The sequence below is a fragment of the Cyphomyrmex costatus genome, unplaced genomic scaffold, assembly GCF_001594065.2.
Source record: "Cyphomyrmex costatus isolate MS0001 unplaced genomic scaffold, Ccosl1.0 scaffold102, whole genome shotgun sequence".
NCBI lineage: Eukaryota > Metazoa > Arthropoda > Insecta > Hymenoptera > Formicidae > Cyphomyrmex > Cyphomyrmex costatus.
The window spans coordinates 215,969-231,407 of record NW_017274977.1 but is presented as its reverse complement, the minus strand read 5'-3'; the positions used below and the strand labels follow the sequence as shown (position 1 = coordinate 231,407).

General features: G+C 37.1%; 1 protein-coding gene across 1 annotated transcript in view; it reads left to right on the top strand.

Moving 5' to 3' along the window:
• The window catches only part of sif (guanine nucleotide exchange factor still life), a 38,257-nt gene extending 26,369 nt beyond the window's left edge, over positions 1-11,888 (top strand). Inside the window, exons 18-31 of the mRNA XM_018539213.1 lie at positions 640-915; positions 1,006-1,176; positions 1,515-1,701; positions 2,898-3,164; positions 3,747-4,024; positions 4,141-4,335; positions 4,702-4,810; positions 5,344-5,523; positions 5,605-5,723; positions 5,883-6,059; positions 6,156-6,343; positions 7,000-7,370; positions 7,638-7,859; positions 9,962-11,888. Of these exons, the coding sequence (XP_018394715.1) occupies positions 640-915; positions 1,006-1,176; positions 1,515-1,701; positions 2,898-3,164; positions 3,747-4,024; positions 4,141-4,335; positions 4,702-4,810; positions 5,344-5,523; positions 5,605-5,723; positions 5,883-6,059; positions 6,156-6,343; positions 7,000-7,370; positions 7,638-7,859; positions 9,962-10,140 (2,919 nt within the window). The 3' untranslated portion in view covers positions 10,141-11,888. The remainder of the gene's footprint in view (positions 1-639; positions 916-1,005; positions 1,177-1,514; positions 1,702-2,897; positions 3,165-3,746; positions 4,025-4,140; positions 4,336-4,701; positions 4,811-5,343; positions 5,524-5,604; positions 5,724-5,882; positions 6,060-6,155; positions 6,344-6,999; positions 7,371-7,637; positions 7,860-9,961) is intronic.
• The last annotated feature ends 3,551 nt before the right edge of the window (positions 11,889-15,439 follow it).

The window sequence follows — 15,439 nt, the reverse complement described above, 5'->3', positions numbered from 1 at the left end:
ATTCATAATCAGTAACTGAAAATTGTATTGGAATGGGCAATATTTTACGAAAAGACAGTTTATTCTTTTTACAGCTCTTCTTTTGAAGAGAGCATATTTCTAAATGATAACCAGCGCTTTCCTTTCTACATTATCTGAGAAATCTCTTAAACTTGAAATCTCTTAAAATTTCATTTTTTTTGTGGCTCTTCTTTCGAGAAGGCACATTTTTCCGAATGATAACCATGAATTTTTGGACATTCTGTGTTATCTGTGAGAAGTCTCTTACAATGCCATACCCATAATATTTTTATTTATATTTGTTATATAACATTATTTTATAATGGTTAAAAATATTACACAAAAATTATTATAAAGAAGAAGGCCTAATGTATTAATATTGTATCATATCATAATTATGTATTCATGTATAATATCAAAAAATATTTTAATAATTATGTTTCTTTTTATAATTAAAGTGTAAAATGGCTTAAATTGAAAATCCAGTGTGGATTATCGGTGATTCACGCGATATGGAATGTGTTAAATCTATAAAAATCCAAGAATTCATTTTCTTTTTGAAAGCGATAACTTATTAAAATAAGCGAGTAGCTTGATCCAAAATTAAATAAGTGTTCTATGTTCTTATTTTTCCCTCAGAGTCTACTAACGCATGTGTCTCGCGCCACAAAGCAAACGTTAAACAAGCTGGGTGTGTTCACGGTGTCGTCCTTCCACGCGTTTATATGCGCGCGTAGCCCGTCCCTGCTGAATAATTTATTGGCGGGTCGCGGAGCGACGAAGAGACGACCACCCCTGCTGTCGAGATCGAATAGCGGCTCCAGTAGGCGCTCGCTGCAGATCTCGTCCAGGGATGAGGAGAAGAGTGTGAAAGTGTCCGTGCCGGAAAATCAGGTACGATCGTCAGGACATCGGGTGAGTTGATCGATATTCTATGCTTCCATTACGCTTAGAGTATAATAAGGATAAGACGAGCGACCCGGTGTTTCCTGTTTGTTGTTTCAGCTGGTCTCGGTGTTCCTGCGTGATGCTATGACCGTGGAGGAGTTCCTAGCAAGTGCGTGCACCAGAAAGAATCTCAATCCGATGGAGCACTTCGTGCGCGTCAAAAAGCGCCGGGATATGGAGGACCATAATTATTTTGTGCCACATAGGACTGATTTGATAGAAACTTATGTAAGTTTAATGAATCCAAAATTGACGAATTTAAACGTGCTGAGTTTGAGGAAATGATTACAGAATTTTTAAGAACAATTAATTCTAAGAACAGTTTAATACAATTTAATATACAAATAAAAAAGTTAGAAACTACTTTATATATATAATATAAGAAGAAATTAATTATTAAATAATTATACAATTAATTAATTAAATAGAAAATTAAAATTTGCGTTATAAAGATTGTTTTCTATTTTTAAGTAATCAAGTACTTCATAAATTGATCAAAATTGCTATGACTTTTAATAGCGATTTCTTATAGTGAAAATTTAACGTAACTTTTTTGCTGCATGCAGTTGCATACGCACGAAATCGTGGAAGTCTGTGCCAAGATTTTATATCAAGTGGAATTGCAAAGAAACACTTTAGAACAAATGTGGGGCTTCTCCGTCGAGGCGGAGCTCATAGAAAACTCCGATAGGCAAGATGAGCTCTGCTGCTACGTTAGTAGAGTGGAAGACAAGAGTGTCGCCATGCAAAACGGTAAGCATCCCTTATCTAGGACAACGTCTAACTAAAATAAACGTCCCTCGAGCGCAACAATTAGAAGTTTCCATCGTTACAAGGTCTTTTTATTTCTCCTTATTTATTAACGATAATTTTTTCCCATTGTTCAGCCTTTATTATAATCTAAACACTGTTGATCCTTTATTAATTGATTAACTTTACGTGATAAAATTTTTAAATAATAAAATAAATAAAATAATTAAATTGATTAAAAAGTTTGTTTGGCTTTTATTAGAATTAATATTGATTTTCTTACTAAAATTAAAAGAGTAAAGAAATTAACAAATTATGAAATTAATCTGCATAGATTTGTGTTACATATTAGTATATCAAATAATTTTAAAGGAATAAAAATGATGTGTTTTAAGTTTACTATCTCGCTTATTTACTCTCGATTTAACTTCTTGCTGGTCTTAGAACATGACTTATGTCAAGGTCCGATTGTATTAATTTTTTTAGACCGCGTCGGCGCGGCGCCAAGATGTGCAAGGACGCCATTGAAAAATCATCGATTTTCCGCGCATCGTCGCTTGCTCGCTGAACAGTCTCGTGCTTACAGTTAAATGAAGCGCGTATAATGCGTGTAAAAAAAGAAATATGTATAGAATAAATATATGTATATATTGCATATATGTGCACACACCGGGGGTGGGACGATCTTAGGGCCGCAGGCGCGAACAAATCAGAATGACATTTAGCGCCGCCTTTCCGTAAATCCTGTCTAAATTTATCGGGCAGCTTGCTCGTTAAACACGACCGAAGGGAGCTACTTATTATAGTTGTGAAAGATACCGAGCTGAGCGGTTGGATCATCTTTACAGGCACATCGTGAGGCAGCCGCGAAAAATGTCAGTCGGAATTAAAAGATACTTATACTACTTAAAAGTTATAAAACAGTAGTCGCGATCGTGCTAATTAATTTTTTTTATTACATTGCAAATCCTAAATTTATGAATATTACTGACAAAGACTTACTTGGACGATTATTCATAAAGTAAAGACTGTTCACGTCAACGATGAAGAGTGATTATACAATTCCGCTAATCTTTGAATGTTGTCAGCCAACGATAAACATTTTATTATCGATAAAAATTTTACGCTCGCAAATATTCTATTCCAACACAAATCCTCTCTAGAGAGGATAAATTTTTATGTGGCGACTCTATTTTCAGGAATCATTAAGGGTGACGAGATTATGGTAATCAACGGCGCCATCGTGAGTGACCTGGATATGATGTACTTAGAGAGTGTTCTACAGGAGGAGGTAGGTCTCTGTATGATGATGCGATCCTCCAGGACGGAGCCACCGGATCTCACAGGCATTATGCGAGTTACCGATGACATAATTGAGAGCCTGGTCTGCCCACCGCCGCCTACCGACCCGCCAGTAATCAGCGAAGAAATGATTTCCGGTCTAATTGTGCCGGCACCCGGATGGAGTGAGTCCTTTCGTCTTATTCTCCAAGAAATTGTTTCATTAAGGGCTATTTTTATTACTGCTATTACTGAAGATTATACTACTTCTAAAGATAAGCCCCATTAAATTAATGGGACATATGTAAATCATAAAAGTAAATTACTGTAAAGAAAACACGTTGCTTTTGAAACAGAATATATCAAGACACGCGATTAATTTTGTTATTGTTAAGTGCGGCGCGATTTATATTTTACTGAAATGTAACGGCAATGAAGTAACAAAAGTTATATTAGGTTTTAGATATTGGAAAATCGATTTTTCTAATGCAGTCGAAATTAAATCTATGTGATAATTACTTAAAAAATGTTTTTGTTTGATTATTATTTTTATAACAAATTTTACTTCAAATTATATATTGTTTCTTCTAATAACAAATTATCATCAAAAGTAATCGTGCACTACTTTAAATACTACGAATCATTATCAATAAATTATACAGAAAAAATTATATTATTAATTAATATAATTATTATACTTATAATATTATACTTTTGTGCGTTGTAGCACATCTTGATATAATGCGAATTTCATTTTACTGATGCAGGCAAGGAGAATATTATGCAAGAATGCTCGTCAGCCAGTCACACGGATAACAAGCAAAGCTCGCGCACAAATTCCTTTGAGATTGAGAATCTTTTGAAAACTGCTGAGCAGGTGACAGTAATTTGTCGTTCTCCAGGTGAGACCAGAAAGTCAAGTCCCACCGGAAGCGTAGTCAGTTCTCACTCACAGGCTCTCACACCGAGTCGGCAGCTAAGCGACGCTGAGAAACTGAAGAAAGTGATTTTAGAACTGATTGAAACTGAACGGACTTACGTAAAGGTAATGAAGATTGAGTATTATAATTATTATAGCTTTATATGACGGATTTGCATGTATATAGATATTAATAGATTAATGCGGCTGCCTGATGAATTTCTTCCTGTTTATGTTCGTAGAATTTAAATAATTTGCTGGAGAACTATTTGGAACCCCTTAAACGTGAAACCTTCTTGTCGAACGCGGAGATCAACGCGCTGTTTGGTAATATTCAGGAAATTGTCACGTTTCAACGACAGTTCCTGCAAAATCTCGATCACGCCATCGAGATGGAGGCCGATTTCAACAGTTTTGACCATCCGAGTCAATTTAAGGTGTGCACTTTTGATTCAAGTCTAATTACATAACTCATAGTTTATTTATTTATTCAATAATTGATTGTAAACTGATAATAGTAAAATAATATTTTATAAATAAAAAAAATTAAGATTAACCTATTTAAAATTTTTAATTATTTGTAAAGCGATAATTAAAATAATATAATATAATTATTATAATAAATATTATAATTATTAAACATTTTTAGAAGTTTTTCCTCGTATTTCCTAAATGAAAAATAATATACGTTGTTGTTTTAACAGCACAAATATATTAGTATTAAAATTTAATATTGTATTAAATTATGTTTGATCAATAAGCTTTCAGATTAAAACTCATATCACTTCTCATGGCTATTACAGGGAGTCCTGTTTTCCATTGGAAGTGCCTTCTTATATTACGTAAATCACTTCAAACTATACAGCTCGTTTTGCGCCAGTCATTCGAAGGCTCAGAAAGTTTTACATCCAAGTAAGTTCCTTCTTGAAATACCTTGATTTCTTTTTCGCGAGTGCCGACCTTTACTTCCTCATTCACATTAACACGCCTGATTCTTCGCAATCGATAATTCATTCGCCGGGAATAACTTTAACCTCAATCGTTACTCTCTATAAAAGTTACTCTTTATAAAAGTATTGTATCCGGAAAGTTATCCGGTTTATTATTCGTGTCAACCTTCCACAAGTGGATGACATTTTTGTACCGCTAGAGCCTGTGCCATTAACCATTCAAAGAGAATGCTCGGCCATTTTCTACGTTACACACCTATTATTCCGCAAAATGTTATCTTATATTTTCTGAAAATTTAACACGCTAAGTAAGGCATTGCATTTATCTATTCAATTTTAAATGCAACAATTTTATGCAGAAATGTCCTAGAATCTAAATTTTAATGACAGGCCGGACGAGTCGTTTTTTTTCCTTTCGTGCAAATCGCATTTTTTATCATTACGACGGAACGAGGCAATCTCCCGATAATTATCAGAGATAATTGACAATTTCAGACGAAGGAAATCAAGCTTTACAAGAGTTCCTGCAAGCGAGAAATCCTCGACAGCAACACTCGTCGACCTTAGAATCGTACTTAATAAAACCTATACAAAGAATACTCAAGTATCCGCTGCTGTTACAGCAGCTTAGGAATCTCACCGATGAACGAAGCGAAGAACACCAACACTTAATCGGTAGTTATCACAACACTGTGCCGCCGTAACAAACAATTTAAGACGCTATCAAAGATTTAATCATGAACGTGTAAATTGCAGAGGCGCTCAAAGGTATGGAAAAGGTGGCGGAACACATAAACGAGATGCAGAGAATTCATGAAGAGTACGGCGCTATTTTCGATCACTTGTTTAGGCAACACCAAAAATCCTGTAAACAGGTGAGTTAGTTATTATTAGATTTTATGTTGAACTTCGAATCTTCTTGTGTTCTGAGTATATAAAATTTTAATATAATTTAATATAATTTTTAAATTTACATTACATTATACAGAGAATAGTTTAGAATATCGTTGATTGACGCATTAATTTCTTGGTAGCCGATTGACTTAAGTCCAGGCGATCTTTTGTACTACGGCGGTGTTGAGTGGCTCAATATTTCCGACTTTCTCGGCAAGATAAAGAAGGGTCTCGAGTTGCATGCAATGTGCTTCGTGTTTAAATCAGCCGTTGTGTTCCTGTGCAAGGAGAGGTTGCGACAGAAAAAGAAGCTCATGGTCAGTGTTCATTCATGTGACCCATTTTTCTATATCGATGAATAGATCCGTAATGCTTTTAATACTCAAGACGTCGTTGTCTATCTATTTTTATAGGGAGTTTCAACGAAGGCTAACTCAAGTGAGGTAGAGATCATCCGTTATCAGGTGCTAATCCCGGTGACAGAAGTCCAGGTCAGGGCCAGTTCCGCCAAGGATATGGAATCCCACTTCTTGTGGGAATTGATTCATCTAAGAAGTCAATTACAAAGGAGATCGGAAAAAGTATACGTGCTCTCCAACAGGTATTTTCCTAAAATTTTGCCTCCATTGATTAATTATTGAATTGACGAATATAAATTAAAACAAATCTAAATAAAAAAGCGAAAATAAATTCTCTAAAAAAAATAAACCATCTCAATTTATAAAATTTAATAACAAAGTATAACGCGGTTTGACCTGTATCCATGGCAATTGATTCATGGCATTTGACTGCAATCAAATTTACGCAGCTAATATAATTTTACTGCCATTAATTGAACAGGAAAATTAAGATATATTGTTAGATTGAAAATAAATTGCTGCTAAATTAAATAATATTTCGTTTATCCAGTTGCCATGTTTTAATTAAATTATTTCCATTTTGCAAACCAATGTATTCCACTACACTTTTCACATTAAAAAAAAAATATCTTTGAAAAACAATTCGATTTCGAATTAAGTGTTCTTTAGTACTTATTAGTAATATGACATTGCAATCAATTTAGATTAAATCTTTTGCCCATTACAAAGTTAAGTGTTCAAAATAATTAAAACCTTCATGTTACAATAATTGAAGTCATAACTAGTCATAACCAGTCATACTAATAGAATGTTATTGAATTTATTTTTTATCATTGTACAAATGACTAAATAAAACAATTTTCGTATCTCACGTTGCTTTAAATTTTCACATTCTCAGTACGACAGAGTTCCGTAATGCGTTCCTAAAGACGATCCGACAGATCATCCGTGAGTCGGTGAGAAATATGAGCATACCTTCAACAAAACAGAATATGGGTCAGGCGCCGATGTCGATGGCACCGCGAATGTCGACTGGCCACGTGGAAAAGTTTAACAAACAACAGGCGCAAAACGGAAATGGCATAACGGGTACGCTTTCGAAAAAGGCGATGAAGCAGCAACTGTTATCCAGTTCGCAGAAGCGCAAATATAGTCACTCGAAGCAGCCAGTGGAACATGAAAGCTCTGAGGATAAGGATCAAGAGGACGCGCCGGCTCCCCAGCAACAAACATTCCGCTCCAGGAGCAAGACCATAAGCGATACTTCTGGTAAGACGGACTCTGGTTTGTTCAAAACAAGTCTTATTTTTAGGCAAGATCTTCTTTTGTACATGGGTTACTGATATGTAAACTTATAATCTTTAATTATTTATGTTCATTAATTTTAAAAAAGTTTTTATCTATATTTTAAATTCATTTAAAATATTTAAGTTATATTTATAAAACAATATAAAAGCACAAAGCCATGCAATAATTCAATTAGAATGGAAGTCATTATTGGCAAATTATTCAATGCTTTATTATTCTGGGTTTTAGGCGAAGCGAAAGTCGAGATGGATTCGGGTACTAAGTCTGAAGGTGAGGAAGACTCGCAGGCTTTTTTAGGCGAGAAGAAGACGACTCTCGGCCGCACACCTAATCATCTGACGCTGAGCACTACGTCGACTATCTCGGCAGGAAGTACTGGCAGCCAGGCTAGATTGATTCAGTCTTCCCATCAGCCTGAGAATTACCAACCTATTACCGTTAAGGAACTTGGTAAGTATATCATTTATTAGCATTTTGCGCTTGTCAAAATTTATATCTATAGCGGCTCAATCGCCATAATTCGAGCCATTCGGACGCGAGCGCCTGAGGTGCGAGTGCCTGAGGCGCGCCGCCCCTGAAGCAATAACGCCGGCGCTTGCCTGGCGCGGGGCGCGGCGCCCGCCCGGTGGGAGTTCCGACCGCCGGCTTGAGGGCCACGTGATTGAACGTTAACTCGCAAACAATATCACCCCGCACGGGGTGATAAATAAAGTGCCGAAAGACCATCCAGCAGATTTTCCCTCACAGATAGAGTGAGCTCCTTTAGAGCCTTTAACGTGTGTCAGATCTAGTATCCGCAAAGTGAGCTCCACTACGGACATCTGTCATTTTGCATCCGCAAAGCGAGCTACATCCAGGGATGCCATTTCAGAGACGGGGTTTACGACATCGCAACTAGCGCGACTGCTAGTCACACATAAGCCATTATGACTTATGTCCATGTATCCATTATATATGACTAGCAGTCGCACTAGGCCGCAGATTGATGGTGCTAGTTGCGATGTCGTAAACCGTCCCTGAAATGGCATCCTTGGCTCCATCAGGGCCTTTGCTACAGAGCGAGCTCCACTACGGGCCTCTGTTATTTTGCATCCGCAAAGCGAGCTCCATCAGGGCCTTTGCTACAGAGCAAGCTCTACTACGGGCCTCTGTCATTTCGCATCCGCAAAGCGAGCTCCACCACGGACCACAGTATCTGCAGAGTGAGCTCCTTCAGGGCCTCTGCATTGAATATCATACCAACACATGGTATTTCGTCATCACTCTGCCACGACGACGCCAACAGAACCAGCCTAGTTCTATAGATGCTCTGGTTTTGAGGAAACCGCTTAACAAAGGGATCTCTCTGCTTCCGTGGCGATTCGCACCCTTAGAGTCCTCACCAGAGAGCCCTCCTCAGGATCCTCGACGGAGACGGGCAGTCACTAGATCCGTTGCAACCCAGACGGACCTTCACCTCGGATCTCCTACACGGCCGTCGCCAGCAGCAGGGCAGATCAGCTCGGTGGCGGAGACACCTCGGAAGCACCCTCGAACTCTAGGGCAGCGCAGGAAGAGAAAGAAGCAGAGGCTGCAGGAACTCTTCCGGACGGACTCCTCGGAAGAGTATAAGACTTACATGCCCACACAACACACATACCGGTGCCAACAGGCACCCTAAAAGTTAACTACCCAATTACGTTCAATTAATTATACACTTTCACGTTTTATGTATACAGCTAAATAAAGAGCCGTTTATATAATTGATTCGATTATTTGTGGACCTCTTCGATTCTTCGATCCCATACGTACCAATATCAAAGCTATTTTATTATTTATTAATTAATTAAAATTCATTATATACATCTCTCTCTCTCTCTCTCTCTCTCTCTCTCTCTCTCTCAATTAAACATTTTAAATTTAGTTAATAACTAATCAATTGAAATCTTCCAATCTCTCATTAACGATAATAATATATATATTATAAATGAAAATTTTCAATTTAATGAAATCCAATAGAATTTTCGATACATAATATTTTTACTTGGCAATTATTTTGCGGTAATTATTTTTAATACTATACAGAAAGAGAAAGATTTTGAAAACTTAACATTTTGAAAAAGAAAGGTTTACAATTTGGCGAAATACGGATCTGAAAATAATTTTGTCGGGCCATTAAAATAATATTATTGGAAACTGGTTAATAGAGTATCAAATTTTTTCATAGATTGGTCATCATTTTTTAGTTTCCAATATTATTATTTTAATGGCCCGACAAAATTATTTTCAGATTCGTATTCCGCGAAATTTTAAACCTTTTTTCATATAATATTAGAACATTTGTACCAATAATGCCTATTTCTACCAATGCAGATTAACTTTAATCTCGGTTCAATTTGTTCTTCGTCTTTTTCTAGTTCTAAAAATTAGAAAAAGTTGAACAATAAGTTAAACCGAGATTAAAGTTAATCTTTATTGGTGGAAGCAGGCATAAGTCAAATATATAATAAGATTTAGTGTTTTGTTCTCTTAAAAAAAAAATACGTAAAGCATTGATCTTTAATGTATCACAGGTTCGCCGATCTGGAAGCCACGAGAACTACCCTCCCTGGGGGAGGCCACTACGTTGCCACGCAAGGGTAAGTCGGCCGGCGAGTTTGCGGACATGAGCTCGAGCCACAGCGCCTCCCGAAAGTCTCTGATAGAAATCAACAATTCTGCTCAACAACCTAACTTTAATAATCACGTTTAAGTTGGATAATATCGAGGCTGACTCGCTAACGATAATACCGTTAAGTTCCGCCATCATTAAACGCGATCGGCACCACCATCACCACCACCACTACTACCATTATTACCACCAACGACATCACCTATCATCCACCAAGCGTAATTATTCGACACAGAGATAATTATTCGATTATTCCAATTATTACGATAACGATACATGAGGCATCTGCCGCCCACGTGGAAATTCGCGAAGACTGCGCTTTCTCCCTCCACTCTCTTCCTCATTTCGTCTTCCAGCAGGAAATCCGTATGTGCTTTGCGTGCATGTGTACAACATAATCGATTGTACCATCGATTTCGCACGGGAGTAAGCGAGATGCTCGATCGGGCTTCCACCTCGCTCTGGAGAATTTTATCGAAGTATCTTTTCCTCCTTCGTCTTTTGACGGTCAACGTATTTAAATAGTTAAACAATAAATAAAACAAAATAAAAACGGTATTAAAGTTAAGATAAAGAATGTGTCATTAAATTAAGATAAGAATGCCCGATTTATGCTAAATAATTTTGATTTTGACAATCGTAACGCTGATCCTAAAGTCGTAGAAGATCGAGGCGATGCTGAGCAGATCGTTGACTCTGAAAACGAATAATCCGCGACGAATACATCATTAATGAATAGTCGCTCTAGTTCTTCGTAATCAAACGTCGATCGCGAAAGACTGGAATAATAGAATAAACAATAAAAAATCTTGAGTTTCAAGACGCTTATTTTACTTAATGAATAGTTTAGGTCCAATTTCTTTCAGACGTACATTCTATACACATCGTTTCTTATTAGTTTAATTTTTCTGTTTTTATTTCAGCCAATGTTATAATTGCAACTGTAATATTTTTAATCTTAATAAGAAAACCCTATAAAAGCGTGTATCTTAAGTTGGACAAAGTATAAAATTTTGTTATCCATTTCTATACGTAAAAATTTGTTTATAAAGACGATTCCTTTCATATTGATTTTTATATAAATTAAACAATAAAATGCTTTCCACTCTGCAGCAATCTATACATACAGAAAAGGGAGAAGCTCGAAGGCGAGATTAAATAATCGAGGTTGTAAGCGCAACGTGCCTGAGAGACTTAAGAACAATTGGTCAAACTGTCGCCTCTCAGATGTCTCTATTTCATAGCACCCATCGACATAAGTTTAACATTACTGGTTTTACGAGGCGTGATTCGGTCGCCTCTTCGAGAGTCGCCAGTGATCGAGGCTTCATTCTTCGATCCTGTCGCTCCTGTTTCCGCGTGGACGGCGGCGCAGATGATCCGGAAAGATAATCGACTCTGTATATAATGTAATGATATTTATCGTCACACCGCGTCACTATAATTACACGTAACCGTGTTCGCGATTGAATGCTCGCGCGTAGGCGCGCTCGTTACGTTGTTTCCCATCGTTCCACAATCGCGCGTTCTCCCACACCCTCCCATTTTTTTATTATTATATAAAACCGTCGTGATGCGCGTCACACCATTGACGATCGCCGGATGACGTGAGGACTGTGAGAGCAGAGAGAGAGAAAGAGAGAGAGACTATAAGACCTGCATTTGAAAAAAAAAAAGAAGAAAAGAGGAAGAAGAAACGAGAGATCGAAAAAGCGATTCGCGCGCGTAGTGAGTAAGTCTTAGCAGTTAAAGCGAATTCAATTACGATATGTAAATATATATTTGTATATATACAATATATATATATACATATATATATATACGTACACCAAAAATATATGTATACATACTATATACATACGGAATATTATGTGAGAGAAAAAGAGAGAAGAGATGGATTTGTGAATTGCATTGTAACGTCGTCCACGGTTCCCCTCCCTCAAAAGAGAAATTAAAAAATCATTCCGCCGCGTGTTAACCTGTTTTCAGGGTCGAGCATCCTCGCCAATATAGCAGACTTTATTTTTAACGTTACTTAAGATACAGAAGAGAACGACTGAGCGAGCGAGAGAGTCTATGTGTGTGCATGAGAAAGAGAGAAAGAGAGGGAGAAAGAAGAGAGTGACAGAGAGGAAAAGAGTGAATGAGTATGATGGTCAGAGTGCTCGAGCTGCGGGGTGAGACGCGCCGGCATAACGAGATGCACTAAAGGCCCATGACTAGAGTGCAGAGAGAATGAACGAGAGAGAAAGAGAGTGAGATAAAGAAAAGAGGCGCACACTCGTACTTTAAAACGTACATACATATTGAATTTTAGGGATGGACGATATCGGCACCGAAACCCTTCACGATAATCCGACATATATACCGCGTTGTTAATGGGTATTACGATAAATTAAGAATGGTATCGAGGGATTAATACGTGTAAATTAGACGACAGAAAGTATCCACATAGACGTATACTTACAACCAAAAAAATATGTATAAATAAAAAATATATATACACAACACAGTCACACATTATACACACGTTTCCATACGTGACATGCAATCACTTATGCACGATTGGTGGTGGGAGTTGAGGGTGTTGTCTCAGAAAAGAAGAATATTTTCTCAAAAACTCTTTACGAAGATAATTCGAAAAATGTTTTTTGTGCGAATATCTCAAGATATTCCGGAAATATTCCCAAAGAATTTCTTGAGACTCCTAAGAGCATTCTCGATTATTTGAAGAATATCATAGAGGACGAGAGCGTTCGTAAGATATTTACCAAGAAAAGAAAGACATTCTGGATGTCCTGTCATCTCGCATCACCACGTGTACAACCCGTATGCATACTCGAGGAACGTGGATGTCGCGCACAACGATGTCGATCAGTCTTATCGGACCCGAAAGGAAGACGTTTGCGAATTTGCGGCGACCGCGTTTCCTGAATAGGACAATAAAGGAACGGATCTGGACGACGTTTGAGGCAGCGTCTCGTCGACGCGTCGCTTTTTTCGCTTGAGGAAATCTCCGACTTTGGTATTGTTCTTTTATCTATTGATTCATACGGTTCCAGCTATGGACTAAGCGTTGATCACTGAAATCGACTAGCGGATCCGGGGAATCATACATTACGAGCTTAGACCTTCCTCGACGACAGTTCGACGTTAGAATGACGAGGACGATGCCTCAGGTCGCCTGGATTTTGCTGAAATTGGGTATCGACACGCCTCTATGCCAATACCGATTGTGCCTGTATCGTATCGCTTGCGATAAAATCATCAAGAGATTTTCTACAGCGATAAATTAGCAGGGATCAATTGGGGTACGGTAGGGGTGTATGGAATTATCGTTTAGAGATCGTTAACGTCTTCCCTCAGCGTTCCGAATCGATGATCGTGGACAAATAAAAGATTTAATTGCCGATGAATGATGGAATTTAATATAATAATAGTACTGATATATACGATGTAGACGCTCATATTCAGCACGTTGTTATCCGTGACGATTTGTAGTTCGAATGAACGCGCTTCTCGTCATGATATTCGTGTTTGAAGCGTATAATATTTTGATATTATAATATTGTAATATACGATATTATAATAACAATATTATACAATGTTATTACATACATACGATAAGTTTATACAGATATACGAGAGTGATCGGTGCTGCGTGCGCATCTAGAAAGAAAGCAGAAAGAGACATCTTTATTCACGAAATTTGAAATTGATCGACGAAGAATCATTAAGAGTTTAATAACGTGACGAATTTTCGACATTAATGCTTTTCGGAAAATGCGGTTGCGTCGATTATATGAAAAAAAAAAAAAAAAAAAAGTCGTGTTAATACGTATTCGCGAAATCGCGTCAATTATTAGTATATTTCCGAGGAGTGTAATTATACAAATATCTACTAATTATACCGGACGAAATACTATTGTACAGTGTGCATAGGAAGAAGACGGGGAACGGGTGACTCGTTTGATCCTTTCCTTTTCCTTCGTGGCGGGCCGCGCGAGCCGCGGGAATTTTATCCGTGACATTTAATGAATATTTTATCGAACGCTGTAATATTGCTTCCATCTCGAGCGCGTTACCACGCATCTGGTGTACGTGCTTTAACACAGATTTCTTACGATTTTACGAATCCACCGCGGATACCTCTGAGACACGTGCTTTTGCGAAATTGCATTAAGTGGTATAATTCGTCAGCTTGATTGCCAGACTCGATTATCAAGATTATTAGATGATTTTACATAAATTTATTGCTGTCGTTTTATATTACTATTATTTAGCAACATATTTTTTCAATCGTATTCATTTATAGTTTTACTGTGTAAATTCGAGCTACCTTTTAAGTTTTAAAAGGAATAATTAAATTGATATTTTAAGAATTGTTTATTTCGTACTTCGCTTATATCTCGCAATTCTTTATTCAGTAAATAACAAAAGATCGAAGCTATTATTTTCAGGGAAAAGGGGCAGGCAGTCAAGAACTATAATAGAGATCGATTTCGTCTTATAAATTCTTTTATGCTGCAAAATTGATTGTGCGTTTGTCAGGTTTATCTTGGAACGTGTCAAGACGACCAAGGACGACAAGAGCTCTTTCTTCTTTTTTCCGCATAAAATCGAGTATGTCATTACGTACGGATCCTGCCATCCTACGCAAAAAAGTCTCTAGAAGGTAGAAGTGTCAGCGAGAATCAAATTGTAAAATCGTTACATTTAAGAAATTTTTCAGGGAGACACGTTCTTCGAAAAAAAATGTCGGAATCTTCTTTGTTTATCGAAAAACGTGTCTAAAAAGTGTGACGAACGTGGTGCCAAAATTGCCATATAGCAATAATTAGTAGGATTAATATCAGACTGACTCATAATAGTGTTCAAGCACGAGAGTTCGTCAGAAGGTAAAATCTCAATGAAAATTTATCGCCGGACTTATCGCGACTAATAATCGTGTAATTTTGGCGATTAATAACTACTGGTATTAGTAATCACTGACTAATTATGTCCAACATCAAACACGCATACAGAAAATTTCGAGTTACTCTGAAAGAATCAAGATGTCGCTTGACACACCGATGTGAATGAACGGGAATTTACATAGAAACTTGATGCATCAAAAGCAAGATAACATTATTATCTCGAATGACTTGAACAATTTAACATTGTGATTCTACACTTCGATTTTCCTGAACAATTACTTACGATAAGCAACGAGTTCGTTAATCGTATCGTAATTTTTATGAAACTGAAGTTATTAATTTTCGCTCTGTAAAAATCATTTTTCCTCGAGATGATCTTTCTTGTTTCTAATGCAAGAAATTAAACTGTGCTTCGTATAATTTAAATAATTTTTCCTAGGAGAAATTGAAACAGGCATTTCTAA